The sequence below is a fragment of the Coffea eugenioides genome, chromosome 8 (assembly GCF_003713205.1).
Source record: "Coffea eugenioides isolate CCC68of chromosome 8, Ceug_1.0, whole genome shotgun sequence".
Taxonomy (NCBI): Eukaryota; Viridiplantae; Streptophyta; class Magnoliopsida; order Gentianales; family Rubiaceae; genus Coffea; species Coffea eugenioides.
In genome coordinates this window covers 42,614,630-42,629,053 of record NC_040042.1, presented here as the reverse complement: position 1 = coordinate 42,629,053, position 14,424 = coordinate 42,614,630, and the positions used below count along the sequence as shown (strand labels likewise).

At 37.5% G+C, this 14,424-nt stretch overlaps 1 protein-coding gene across 4 annotated transcripts; it reads left to right on the top strand.

Moving 5' to 3' along the window:
- Positions 1-4,941: 4,941 nt before the first annotated feature.
- LOC113781213 lies at positions 4,942-10,516 on the top strand. Of its 4 annotated transcripts, none has more exons than XM_027327094.1 (15): positions 4,942-5,287; positions 5,384-5,445; positions 5,964-6,947; positions 7,052-7,112; positions 7,225-7,287; positions 7,669-7,732; positions 7,825-7,918; positions 8,021-8,104; positions 8,192-8,281; positions 8,392-8,419; positions 8,673-9,197; positions 9,281-9,342; positions 9,557-9,666; positions 9,761-9,848; positions 9,931-10,516. In XM_027327094.1, the coding sequence occupies exons 1-15, from the start codon at positions 5,203-5,205 to the stop codon at positions 10,231-10,233; spliced, it is 2,703 nt and encodes a 900-aa protein (XP_027182895.1). In that variant the 5' UTR covers positions 4,942-5,202; the 3' UTR covers positions 10,234-10,516. The 4 variants fall into 4 exon arrangements, with proteins under 4 accessions (XP_027182895.1, XP_027182894.1, XP_027182893.1 ...); XM_027327093.1 differs by having other exon boundaries at positions 7,046-7,112; XM_027327092.1 differs by having other exon boundaries at positions 5,964-6,959.
- The last annotated feature ends 3,908 nt before the right edge of the window (positions 10,517-14,424 follow it).

Below are 14,424 nucleotides of genomic sequence, written 5' to 3'. Positions count from 1 at the left end.
GCATTGTGCTATTCGAACTCAAATCGACTCGATAGCACCCCTAGTCGCAAACATAGATCACAATGGATGAGAGAAAAATAGGGACTTGGCTTATCTCCAGTAAATTCTTTCTATATTTCTCACAATGCACATCTAGATGAACGACATATGTTTCATTTATTAATAAGGGTAAGGATTAGTCAAATTTAAAATGATCTTAATCCTTTTTAGTAAATAAAGATGCATGTCATTCATTGAAACGTACACTGTGGACAATGGAGAGATAATTCATTGGAGAGGAGCCAAATCCGAACAATTAGAAGTCACGTCACACATCGCGGTGGAGCAGGTAAGCATGAAATATGAAGAGAAAGAATTGGTGGGGATCAAATCAGATGGGAGATTGGTGGAGAGCATATCAGATGGGAGATAAAACTTTAAAGACGGGGATCACAAAGAGCGGAGAGCCATGGAAAATGGCATGCAATCAGAAGAGAAAAGGTCCTAGTCACATCACATTGGACGAGAAAAATGACAATCGCGTCATGCATGTAACCATGTCGGAATGATATGCATAAAAAAGAAAAAAAGGGCTGTGGATAAAGCGAAGGGTTAATCGCACTTTATCCCCTTTAAGTATAGGTCGTTTCTCACTTTACCCCCCAACGTTTATTTTTCCTCAGTCTACCCCAAAAACTAACAGTCAACTCTAATGGATATAAACGGAATATTGAAAAGACAATAATATCCTTATGAAAATATTGAACAACCCAAAATATCCATATATGCTGGTTTATGAAATGCAAGTTTCCAAAATTACCCTGGAATAATGGAGGGAAATTTCCCTCCATCTGGCACGGGACAGAAAAAAAAAAAGACCAGCTCTTTATATATTCATTGTTGAATAAAAGACCAACTCTTAATGACTTTCGTCCATTATACTTACAGAGTACCCATTTTCCTTAAATACTAATTTATTTGTCGGCTAACATAAAAATAAACCCGTTGTTGAATAAAAGAGCCCCACTTTTCAAAGCTTTCGTTCATTATAAGAAAAGAGTACCGATTTTTCTTAAACAAAAATTTAGTTATCGGATATAATAAAAATTAACTCGTTGTTGAATAAAAAACTAGTTTTTTATGGCTTTCCTCCATTACAACAACATAGTACCCAATGTGCCTTAAATAGAAATTTATTTATCGAATAAAATAAAAATAAATTCGTTGTTGAATAAAAGACCAGTTCTTTATGCCTTTTGTCCATTATACTCACAGAATACCCAAGGTGCCTTAAATAGAAATTTATTTATCGGATAAAATAAATTTAAACCCATTGTTGAATAAAAGACCAGCTCTTTATGACTTTCGTCCATTATACTCACAGAGTACCCATTTTCCTTAAATACTAATTTATTTGTCGGATAACATAAAAATAAACCCGTTGTTGAATAAAAGAGCCCCACTTTTCAAAGCTTTCGTCCATTATAAGAATAGAGTACCCATTTTTCTTAAACAAAAATTTGGTTATCGGATATAATAAAACTTAACTCGTTGTTGAATAAAAAATAAGTTTTTTATGGCTTTCCTCCATTACAATAACATAGTACCCAAGGTGCCTTAAATAGAAATTTATTTATCGGATAAAATAAAAATAAACCCGTTATTGAATAAAAGACCAGCTCTTTATGCCTTTCGTCCATTATACTCACACAGTACCCAAGGTGCCTTAAATAGAAATTTACTTGTTGGTTAAAAATAAATTTAAACCCGTTGTTGAATAAAATACCAGTTCTTTATGACTTTCGTTCATTATACTCACACAGTGCCCATTTTCCTTAAATTCTAATTTATTTATCGGATAACATAAAAATAAACCCGTTGTTGAATAAAAGAGCCCCACATTTCACATTTACGGTTGCAATCCCCTCAACTTTTCCTATCCCCTTTCTGCTTAACTGCAACGCCCAACAGGTCTTTGGGTTCTAGGTCACAAAAGACCTTTACACGTGCCCATCCAACACATTTTCCCTACCGTTTGTGGCCACAATCACTTACACCTCCTATTCCCCCACCTTTCCACACCTCTTCTTTGACTAATAAACATATCGCAGCAACATCCCTGTTTCTAAGGCTTCATATCTGCTTTTCAATTTTTCATGCTCCCTTTGCAAGTACATTAGTTTCTCCTTTTGCTCCACCAGTCTAGATTGCAGCATTGCACTTACTTCTTTTGTTTTGCTACAAACTTCAGGATCTACCCATGAAAAGTGCCCACATGCACGTCGATTCTAAATAAAAAAAAAAAAGTTGTTTAAACTCTTTCTAACTTAGCCAAATTAAAGACAATATTAACAAATTATTAATGAAAAATTCTTACATTGTAATTTGAGCAGCCGTAAAATCTTCTTCCTGGATTTTCAAGTGTCCAAGAGGTGCACAATGGTGCTTCTTTACCACATCCACACATTTTTTGGGGTGATCTTTCAACATTATTTGAAGCACTTTGTGACATTTTATGATGCTTTTGGTTGACAAAGAGAAATTTTAGGAACTTTGGAATTTGCTAAAATGTATGAGAAAAATTGGCTGCAAAATACCACCTTTTATAGAACCCAACCAACAGCTAAAACCAACCAACGGCTCTTTGAGGGAAAAAGTAGGCTAAAAGCATCAGACACCATTGAGGGGCATTTTGGTCAGCTAAAACCAACGGCCCTTTTCGTATGGCAATTTCGAAATCTTGAAGTTTTTAACGGTACAATTGCTAACGGAGGGGGTAAACTGAGGAAAAACAAACGTTGGGGGGTAAAGTGAGAAACGGCCTATACTTAAAGGGGATAAAGTGCGAATAACCCTAAAGCGAATGATCGAATAAATAATGAAAAGATTCTTAGCTCTTGGAGTTCTGGTGTTCGCATATGTAAGACGGCACAGGTGAATGATTCTTAACAAGGCGAAGACCTTCGCCCGGTGGATTTGAGGTTTAAATATAATAATACTACACTACACCCAGTTTCAAATAAGGTGCGCTCGAAAAAGTAATTCCTGCTTTTTAATAACCAAGTAGTACAAGTTATTGCTAAAAAAAATCGAATAGGTGACATGCAGGTTGACATATGCAGTTTTGGAACTGAACAGCGTGAAAATTAGTGGAAATGCAGAGGAGTTATTTTTTTTTAGCATTTGAACAAGGGGTGGAATCGAGTTGAGTTAGGGTTAAAAGACGAATCAAACTACTTGACACTCGAATCAAATTTAATTTGGTAAGAGTTTATTTGAGTTTAATTCGTCAATTAATCAAGTCAAGCTCGAATTTAGTTCAATTAGTATAAAAATATTTATAAGTGAAAATCAAACTGCTCGAACTCAATTTGAGTTCGTTCAATAAAAAACTCGTTTGAGTTCGGTTCGGTAACTCCCATTTGAATTGCATTTCCCGTCATTTTTCATGAAAAAATTACTGTAGCAATTTGATATATGTGAGGAAAAAAGATAATAGGGAAATGTGATCACGGAAAACGACGTAATTTTCTGACAGAAATGGCAATTCAAACAGGGCCTAAACAAGTCAAAATCGAATATGATTTAAATTCATTAAAAGAATCCAACAAACTTGAATATTAAAGTGTTCCACTTGTTAAGACTCATTTACACACCTAAGTTAAGTCAACTACTTGAGCTAAAATACTTGTACTATAACTTGATTTAAAATTACCTTTATTTGAGGTTGAGCTATGAGGAATCATGTATGTAATGTAGAGGAAAAATAAAATTTTTTGACTTCATTAAGAGGAGGAAGGGAGAGACTTGAGAGAGGGTGGCGGAAGGGAGGAAAGAGAAAGAAAAGGAGGGAAGGGGAAGGGGTTGCGAGAGAGGATGGGGAAGGGAGAGGAGGAGGAAGAAAGGGAGGAGAAAGGTAAGGAAAAGAGGAAGGGGGAAGGAGGAAGAAGAAGGGAAGAATGAAGAAGGGGAGGTGGCTGCGAGTAGTGGTGTGTGATGGTGGTTGGCAGTCGTTGTGGGCGATCGATGAAGAAGAAAGAAGGGATTTTTTATTTATTTATTTTTTGAGTCTATTTGAAATGCATTGTATTTTTAAATTATTTTTAGAATTTATTACTGTAAATTTAAAAGTCAAAAACAATTTTTCAAAAAAAAAAAACTCTTAAATCCAAGAAGAGCCTAGAGTCCTCTAGTAAATTTCTTGGACTACTTGGGCTCCGCTGTGGCTGAATAGTCGTCTCCTACAAATTCTCCAAGCAAGTCGATTCAAATGCTGGAAGACAAACATCAAATACTCCCCAAACTGGGCCATCACCAATTTAATACTAAAAATAGGAGACAAGGAAAAAAGAAAAAAAGAAAAATTGTTGAATCATTGCTTGATACTGAGAGGTAGCGGAAAGAAAACGCTCAGGCGATGATCAATTTATCTTTTTCTTTGACTGGTTTTAATTAGACAGCTTTGATGGCATTTTGGGTTATTTCTAATTCAACTTCATAGAAATCCATTTCAAATATATCTTTTAAGACTAAAATTACAAATTCGTGATACAATTTTTAGGTCATTTGCATTGCACCTAAAACAAGACTTTCAAATTTTAATCACCATAAACTGCATCTCTTTGGTCCACAACAAAACGACGACGTAGAACAAATCTCTATCCTTCCCCATAACGCGGGAAAAACAGCATTCCCTACTTTCTCAAAAAATCCTTTTCCCGCCCCTCTCCTTCACATCTCTCTCTCTCTCTCTCACACACACACACACACACAAGAGTTCTCATTTTTTTCAAACACAAACCTCTTAACTTCTAAATCAGATCTGAGACTCAATCTTCACTAATAATGGAAATCCAAACCGATTTAACAAACTCGCACCTGAGTTTGCATCTCGGTACATTCGCCTCCACCACTGACTCAGAAAAGGCCTGGCATATTTTTTCTCTCTTGCTGTCTCTCCGGCGGCCGGCGCGGCCAACTGAACTTGCAAGCATAACCACGCTTTTCTATACTACTCCACAATTGATAGAATTTCTCTGTTTTATCCCCACTTCTCCTCTTTTTTTAACTCCTAATTACTTCGTCACCTTTTCTTCCGTCGGATACCTAGCAATCTCGCAATTTGTCGCGAATTCGGATATATGTTTGAATTTGTTGCCGCGGTTTCAGTTAGGTTTACGGTTAAGTAGTTATGGGGAGAGGCAACGGAGTGAGGGAGGACAAATGGTGAAGAAGAGGAAGAAATTTATGATGGGGAATGAGAAGTTGCAGGTGGGGAAAAGGAGAGCTGTTTCCGATGATTTTGACGGTAAAAATAATAATAAAAAAAGGATACTAAAACATTTTGTTACCTATTCAAATTGAATTTACCTGATTTAATTTCTAGTTCTGTTTTGAATTGCAGGAAAGGAAGATGATAAGGTGGTGTTGAGATTGCCTAGTGTGGTCAGTAATGCTTCTACTCAGGTAATTTTGAGCCTTTTCGATTGTCTCCTTTTTTTTTTTTTAAGTAGCTTAACTTGTTCCCTGTTCCTTGACTGGTTCTGAGTCAGTATAAATCCTCTAGATTTGACAGTTAAACTTAACTGACAAATCTATCCAAATTATTGTACCATTGATAATTTCACAAAATTTCTCTGGAATTTAGCTGCTCATGCAATGATTAAAGAAGGGAAACTAATAGGTAGCTGGTGCCTGTGTTTGCTCGTTGCTTCTTGCTTCCTTAAGGCATATTTGCTAGTGATTCTCTTATACTGCTTGTCCATTTTTTATTTGGTAACTTTTAAATCTTCACTTTATTCATTATTACATCTCAAACATGGATTTTAGTTGGCATCCATTAGAATTCTGATTAAATAAGTTTTCATGTGAACTTCCATTGCTCGTCGATATATATGCGATCTTAATTGATTTCCTTTTCCATTTTCTGGTCTAGATGTTTAGCAGAATGATTTATAGTACCTGTGTTGTCCAACAATTTGTAGGCATATTTTTCTGATGGTAACATGAGCAGAGACATAACTTTGCAGTCCTTTGAGCCACCTGCAGTGGCATTTGATGCTCTTGAACTGGAGAAAGCAATGTTGAGGACATCCTTATTACTCGATTCTAGTGATGAACTGCCAAAGTTTAATATAGGGGAAACTGGATATGGTAATGAAAAGGTAACAGATTTTTTTGTCAATAGGGACGAAGTCAACTACGCATCAAGAACAGGATGTCAATTTGACTCTCTTGATTCTCGTGGATGCCAAAATTTCCTGCCATCAATATCAGAGCACAGGGTGAAAGCTGTTCCTTTTTCAGAGATGAATCATGTTGCTATGTTGCAAAGTCCCTTTGGAAGCATGGAAGACAATGTAAATGAAGAAAGTTCATTCAGAAAAATTAGATTCACCGGAACATCTAGGTTACAATTGTATCAAGAGACGCAACATTCACAAAAAGAAGTGGTGCCTGTTGTTGATCCTTGTGAAAGTGGGAATGAAGATATAAAATTCATGCAAAGCAATCAGGAAGAGCCACACAGAGCAAATGATGAAAATTGTCTGATTGCTATGAATAAAATAGATGGGTTACAAGAGGATAAGCTTCTAAAAAACATATCAGAGGACTGCAGTTCTATGATACCATCTATAGAAAAAGAAAAGGTAATAAAGCTTCCAAATAGTCAGGCTACATTGACAGCAAGTGGTCTTTCTGTTGGTCAGAATCCACTAGCCAAGATCTCCCATAAATCGAAGACTGATCAAAAGCAAGCACCGAGTCAGAGGCTCCATTCCATAGACAAGACTTTAGAGAATGCTAATGCTGCTTGCTCTCCTTTACAGAAGCTGCAAACAAGAACAGATAAGAAACCAATCCCGATGAAGCAGCACATGAAGTATTATGGTCACCAAGATATGAATGTGAAGGAAAAGAAGGAAAATTTAGATAAAAATAGGGAACCTTCTGTTAATCCATCTCATGTGAGCTTGTTGGTAATATTTGTTTGTAACCACTTATTACGTTGACTTGTCAATGAAGTATCCTCATAGTTTAAAGATATTCCATGCTTTCTAATTAGGAGCAGGGACAACAAAGAGTGCTACCAAACTTTGAACCTTTTATCGTGGAAGAAGAAGAGGGCTCAGGTATTTATTTGGTTTTGACAGTTTGTAAGGATTCAGTTACATTTCTCCCTATCTAATTTTTAAAAAAATTACTTCTCATATTTGTTTGATCCCTATGTAACGATACCTGCAGGTGGTTATGGCACAGTTTACAGGGCAAGAAGGAAGAGTGATGGAGTCACATTTGCTATCAAATGTAGGTGCAGAATCTGTTTGTTGGTTCCGCCATAGGGCATACAAGTTGTACCCGGTGCTTCTTTGCTACTGGCTTAAACAGAGTTTTGACCCACTAATTTGCTGAGATGCATACTGTTTCAGATCTTTTAACAAAGTTACAAGTTTGCAGCATGGAAACATTTCTGAAAGTATAATAACAATGAGACTTTTAATATGTATTAAGCATTTCAATTGGGCAATTGCATTTGTTTTGTATGCCATGTGTGCCTATGTGCATAAAATATGCTCTGTCTTGACTTTATAGTCACTATATTCTTTTAGAGGCACTCGTATATAGTTACTTTGAAGATGCTCGACCATGCTTAAACTGGTCTTTTTTTTTTTTTTTTGGTAAAAACAGGTCCACATGTTAATGCTAATCGAAATCACGTCCATAATGAGCTGAAGATGCTGGAGCGATTTGGGTAATTATACTGAGAGCTCTTATAAAAGTTTCAGTATTAAATAAATCCCTATGCAGCTCAATGTTGAATTGTTAAACAAACATTTGGTTCAGGGGAAAGAACTTTGTAATTAAATATGAAGGCTCATTTAAAAATGGGGATTCTGACTGCCTTGTCTTGGAGCACGTTGAGCATGATCGGCCTGAGGTGATTTGTACCTTCTTTTGAATTTTTTTTTTTTGACTAGTGATGTTCACACTATTTTTGTTTGTGTTCGTTTTTCCTAATTTACATTCTTTTAATTGTAAGGTCTTGAAGAGAGACATAGATGTTTGTGAGCTTCAGTGGTATGGTTATTGTATGTTCAGAGCCCTTGCTGGTCTACATAAGCAGGTGATAGTAACTCAGATGCATATACTCGCAAGTTGCATTGAATTGTTAAGAACAAAGGCAGGTTCATAATCTGTTTTGCATGTACAGGGCATTGTTCATAGGGATGTTAAACCTGGCAACTTTCTTTTCAATCGCAAGGCTTGTAAAGGCTATCTCATTGATTTTAATTTGGCCATGGTCAGTAGTTACTGCTTGAATTTTCATGATACTTTTGGTTAATCTCCTCCTCCCTCTTTTAAGCCTGAATTTCTTTCTCACCCTTTTTTATGCGTATTCCCCTTTACCAGGACTTGAACCAAAAATATGGCACTGCAGGTGAGTTTGTTCTCACTTTTTCGTCTTCACATTTATTTTATTGCTTTCAGGAACATACTGGGGGTCTTTCCTTTATTAGGACATCTTGTTTGGAGTAAACTGAAGACGATAAAAAATTACAAAAGAATCGTGCACATTCTTAATCTTCCAACAAGCTTGTTTGCCTTTCTATCTTAGCTTCACTTTATCTTTGTGCTAGTAAGCTGCTCTTTTTTATAATACATGATTAAAGGCAATTTTTTTTTTTTTATAGACAAAACTAAGCTGAGCCATGATGTGAGCTTAAATAGCGTTCCTCTTTCTCGTGCCATTTCTATTCCACCTAGTAAGAGCAGGAAAATCCTGACTCCAAAAGCTGTGGAATTAGCTAACCGGGAGCAAGGAAAAGTATTAAAGCCCCTTCTAATCTCCAAGGACACGAGGAAGAAGATTCAAAACTCTAACCATTGTGCTGAGGTAGGCAGTAGAAGTGCAATCAAAAGTCAGGGTGCTGATGGCTCTGGGATAACCTCGGCAAGGGAAGCAACAAGCACCAAAACTTTATCCGCAGAGAAGTTCAGAGAACCTCTACCAAGCCAAGGTAGGAAGGAACTGATCAACCTGGTGCAGGAAGCATTGCAGGGTGCAAACCGTGGATCAGCAAATGTTCCTGTTTCCAAGAGAAAGAGGATTGCTGCAACTCCTGCAAAAGTGGATCGGAAATTTCTTTACATAACTCCAATGCCACTGCACTCAGCTGGAGGAGTTGTTGGCGGTGCAGGAGTATTGAAGAATAAAGGTGTTCTATCACACTAAGTTCTTCACTAACTTGAGGTAACATATGATTGGTTCTTTGGTAGTCTTATTATTTGTTTGTTTCAGGGGATGGAAAAAATAAACGAGAAGGTCCCTGTGTCGGCACAAAGGGCTTCAGGGCTCCAGAGGTAAGTTGCAACTTTTGTTATTAGCTGCAGGAGTGGATAACTTTTTGCCTAAAGCGGGGAAGTGTTGCCTCTTAGCCAGCCCTTTGTTTATCATGATTTTTCTGTGACAGAAACTTTTCCTCAGACTTTGCTTGTTGCCTGATTACTCTTGTACTTTTGGTCTTAACTCTGTCAAGTTTTCCTGTGAGAGTGCTTTATGATGAATCTTCTGCAGGTATTGTTCAGATCCCTACATCAAGGCCCTAAGGTTGATATTTGGTCGGCTGGGGTGACCTTACTCTACCTGTTGGCTGGACGGACACCTTTTGCAGGCGATCCTGACCAGTAAGATTTCTTCATACTTTGAAAGGGTATTGATTGGCTGTGCACCTAGTTTCATGAAAAGTAACTTTAGCTACATTATCATTGTCATAAACAGGAATGTCAAGGAGATTGCCAAGTTGAGGGGCAGTGAAGATCTGTGGGAAGTGGCCAAGCTACACGGTCGGGAATCCTCATTTCCTGCGGTATTACTCACTAAACTTTTTTGGTTCATTACTGATTTTCTCGTCTCTATTATCTATTCAATGCCTACCTTTTCAAAAACAGGGTCTATTGGACATAAAATCCTTGCCATCCATTAAACTCCAAGATTGGTGTAAACACAACAATAGAAGACCGGATTTCCTTGAGGTTATCCCAGGATCTTTTTTTGATCTCGTGGATAAGTGCTTAACAGTGAATCCAAGATTGAGGATTAGTGCGGAAGAAGCTCTTAGGCATGAATTTTTCACCCCATGTCATGAGGCCCTAAGAAAGCATAGGTTGCTCAGACAAGAAGCTAGCCTGGATTCTGCATCTTCCTGCGTTCTTTTACACGAACAATCTCAAAAATGTGCAGAAGTCTCGTGAACAGTTTTAATCAGGTTATATCCTCTTTCTTGAAAGTAGAATAGATCGTCAATGAACTCATCCTTTTTTCCCCCTTCTTGTGGGTCAAATATTCCCTTTTTCCCTCAGCCTCCATGGTCCCCTGTTGCATTGCGTCTTAAATTAATCCGATATTCCGTACGGAGTTATGTTCGTCGGACATCCACCGCTTGGGCTTTGATTGATACCTAAATGGTTTAATGCTCCAGGAGAAATTACTGCAAATTTCTTCCAACCTATATTACAGTTAGGCTTTATACCGAGTTATATGGAACAAGTCTGTTTGTCTTAAGTTTAAATCTCGGAAAATTTTGCAAGGATTCAACTGATATGCCTTGAAATATGCATTAACTCGTAAAAAGAAATATCTGAAAATATTTTTTATATGTACCAAAGAGCCAGCATTAACTTCCAAAGATCCATATATCTGTCTATAAATATAAAAGGTTGCACGATTTTAAATCAAATTGGAAAAAAAAAACAACTGATACAATAGAGGTGAGAATTTGGGCCAATGGAATATGGCCATTAAGACTCCACCTTGTGCATTTCTTCAAGTCTTAGGGTGTTTTTGGCAGCGAATTCATTGGTAAAATTTTAAAAAGCCATTAGCAGGTCGTCTATTGCTGACATGGCACAAAGCAATTGGTAGCTCAACGTGGCTTCAGAAAAGCTAAAGCTTGTGGGGATGCTGGGGAATCCTTTACAAGTTAACACCTTGATCAACATTAGTTTGCTTAGCAGGGAAGGAGACAGATGTAAATATCTCAGGTGGCCCATAATTAATTATGTCCTAATTTCCATAAATACCCCTGCTCAACAGTTTGGGTTATTTCGATAGACCCGTTTGCATTTTGAATGCCGACTAACCGGTTCAAGTTTAGCTGGAACTGGACCTCTAGGCTCTAAGTAACATCCATTTCTTGCACATAAACTCAGGGCTGTCTTTTTGAGCACAACATGAATACAAATCATCATTGGCAGAAGTGCAGAACAGAGTAGAACGACATATATCACACATATACCTCCAATTTGAGAATTGAGAATCAAGGCGTCATATTTGGGTGGATCTGATTTTTACAATATTTTTTCACAAAATTATCTCAAATACTTTACTAGAGTTTGGATAATACCATCTCACTAAACGGTGGCACAATTTAGTTTATTGGATCTTTGGTATAGCATAATTTGGGCCATTGCGGATCGGGTTTACCAAGTTTTGATCCGAAATCAATCGCTTTTCTACTGTAAATTATTAATTAAGTAAAATAAACACTACTATTTGATAATTATAAACATCGCATGCAACACAAATGGACAGAAAAAGCGCAAAAGTATCTACCTGGAAAATCCCACCAAAGGTTGAAGTTACCAATTTTGGTATGTCATGTGACCTAGGAGGGTACAAAACAGTAACACAAATCTCCTAGCTAATAAGTAATCATTGCTGTTGTTGCTCCATCTCAATAATGTTTTTTTAGCACGTTACTACTACTATCGCTCAATCTTAATGTGCATTTGGTAACATGCATGCAGAGCAACTAATAATACAAATGTTGGAGGATTTTAAGGCAAGAAAAATAGAGAATAATCTTTGGAAAGGAGTTTTCTGCCATGCCCAAAAGCATCGTGGGACTGCTGCACTGAAGTTTCGACACCTGGACATGAATAGTGAAATGTCAAGCTTTCTATGGGAACCCTGTTTAGGAGTTGCGCTGTTAGAAGTATGCTGTCAAAACCAGGATACATATGCAACTTCCGAGTAATTTTACTTGCTGGCATGCGACCTTTGTCGTCCTCTTCGCATGCAAGTTGCTCTTAGTGGTGCATCTCTTGCTTACACCTGTATATAAGACACGCACATTTTAAGCTATCACTTTCCAGAATGAGACATTTGGATTTTGATTGGCTTGGTGGGTTTCCCTACAGGGACAGGGACTCGAGCGGAAATGGAGCAGTAACAGTCTAGTTCCTGAGCAGTTTACGGTCAAGATTTGATCAAAAAAATTTATACAGCCCAAATTTCATCTTGTATTTCGATTTTAACAATATGTGTGAAACCCACAAAATTTTGTTATAAAGTTATACGCTGTTAAAAATAAGTTACACTATGTGTACACAAAATTACGCGCTGTGCAAAATGCACATAACTGCCAGAAACAATCCGTTGCTGCCCGTGGTCCGGACCCGAGCTCAAGACTTGACTTGAAACAAAAAGTGAGGGCAGGGAGAAATATTTCGTTATTCTTGGGGGTTGTCGGGTTGACATGACTGCGGGCATCTTGAGTTTATTCCTCATCTTGGATTTATGTATCTTTTGATTTTGTGTCCAAGTTAAGCTGGGATGGTGGGTGGCATGTCCACTTATCTTTCATCCGACTTAGGTACAAATTCAGGACGGAAGCTCGGATCAATCAAGGGTTAATTACAACTTATTCCTCTATAGTGTATATCAAGGCTTTTATCTTTAAACCTTTATTTTCCGTAACTTATTGCTTAAGAGACCAAAATACTCCATTACTATATATACTAAGTTTCTATTTTTCGAATTTTTTCCTTCCTTTAAATATTGAATCTTTAACCGGTGGTATATTTGAACTACGTACTTTAATTGATTTTTTTTTTTTTTTAAAAAGGGCAAAGAAAAAACCAATTAGAAATCAATTCAGGACGGAAGCACGTAGAAATCAATTGGAAATGATATGTGCACTGTTGTGTACACTGGATACCTTCCCATCTATTGTAACTTTGTAGCGTGGATTATATGCCGTCATCTCCAGTTGCACACAAATTCCCAATTGTTATTATGTTTTTTTTTTTAAAAAAAAAAAAAATTCTTTTGGAGAAAAGGCAGATTTCATGAGTCAACAATCCTCTTCTCCTCTTAGATTATGAACTTCCAGTTAGATTGCATCTTCATGGTGCTTAGTTTAACATATCAAATTACGCTCTTGAACTCTAATTTTCTATCTTCAAACAGTTTGACTAACAATGCATACTTATTACATGCAGAAATATCAAAATACTCCTCAGAACGAAGAGAAACATAAACCATCTGTGTAATTTTGTTTTTAAAATTTTTTGTAATTGGGTGGTTTTGAATTCGAACCTCCTTAAAAGTGCACAAATTCATAAACTCCCCCAAACATGCATCTGCGTAATATAAAGGTATACAAATTAATAAACTCTGTAGCTAGTTGCAGTAATTGACATCCCAAGCGAGGAGAAAGTCTGTGATCAGAGGGGAAGCATTTGCCGAGGTTCAGTAAAGCGATTAGCCAAGCGCTGCCAGGCAGTCATGAAGAACTGTTGGCTGCGCCCCCACCACCCATCGCCTGACTTTCGACGTTCTCCGTTAAATCTTTTATAAACCCAATATAGCAGTACACCTGCTGAAGTGATGAAGTAGAACAGAAACAGGAAAGGCCTGACCGAGTCAGGGAACAAGAATGATGCAGTGGCAGCTATCGAAAGAGAGGCAGCCCAAAACATACAGAATTGAACTGCTTCACTCACTATCCTATTGTAGCGAGCAGAAGAAAGCCAAAGTTGGATGCCATATGCAAAGCCGTATATTAGCAAACTAGTAATGGCAAGAAAAATGGTTATGGGGTGCGAGTCAAATGGCGTTTTGTCATTCCCCTGGTACTTCACCTGGAGAAGGCCAAGGATGGCAAGAAGCGTAAAAGCAAAAGCGGCGTGGGGGAAAATGGCAGCAGGGATTTGGTCTGCTTGAAACAAGTTGGAAATGCGGAATCTTATATTGATGTAGGCCGCATTCAATCGCTGACGGAACCTTGCTATCATGCCATGGAGTCGTAGGTTGTTTCTCGAGTTACGATCAGCCATTGGATTTTGAACTCCTGAAGAAGTAGTTCAAGAAATTGTGTCTAAAAAACCTGGAAAGAAAGAATGAAAAAAATGACTACTGGGCTATGGAGTGGCTACCTGCAGAAAGACTGGTGAATTGCTCACGGAAGCTTGCTATCATGCGGTGGAGTCGTAGGTTGTTTCTCGAGTTATGATCAGCCATTGGATTGTGATTGCGAACTCCTGAAGAAGTAGTTCAAGAAATTGTGTCTTAAAAAACCTGAAAAGATAGAATGAAAAAAATTACTGGGCTAATTCATGAGGCGTCTGCAAAGGTAAAGATATATATATGTATTTGTACCA

Coding starts and splice junctions, on each gene's coding strand:
- LOC113781213 (XM_027327091.1), top strand. CDS start 5,203: ATGGTGAAGAAGAGGAAGAAATTTATGATGGGGAATGAGAAGTTGCAG. Junction 7,733..7,824: donor AAGATGCTGGAGCGATTTGG/GTAATTATACTG, acceptor CATTTGGTTCAG/GGGAAAGAACTTTGTAATTA. Junction 9,198..9,280: donor AGGAGTATTGAAGAATAAAG/GTGTTCTATCAC, acceptor TGTTTGTTTCAG/GGGATGGAAAAAATAAACGA.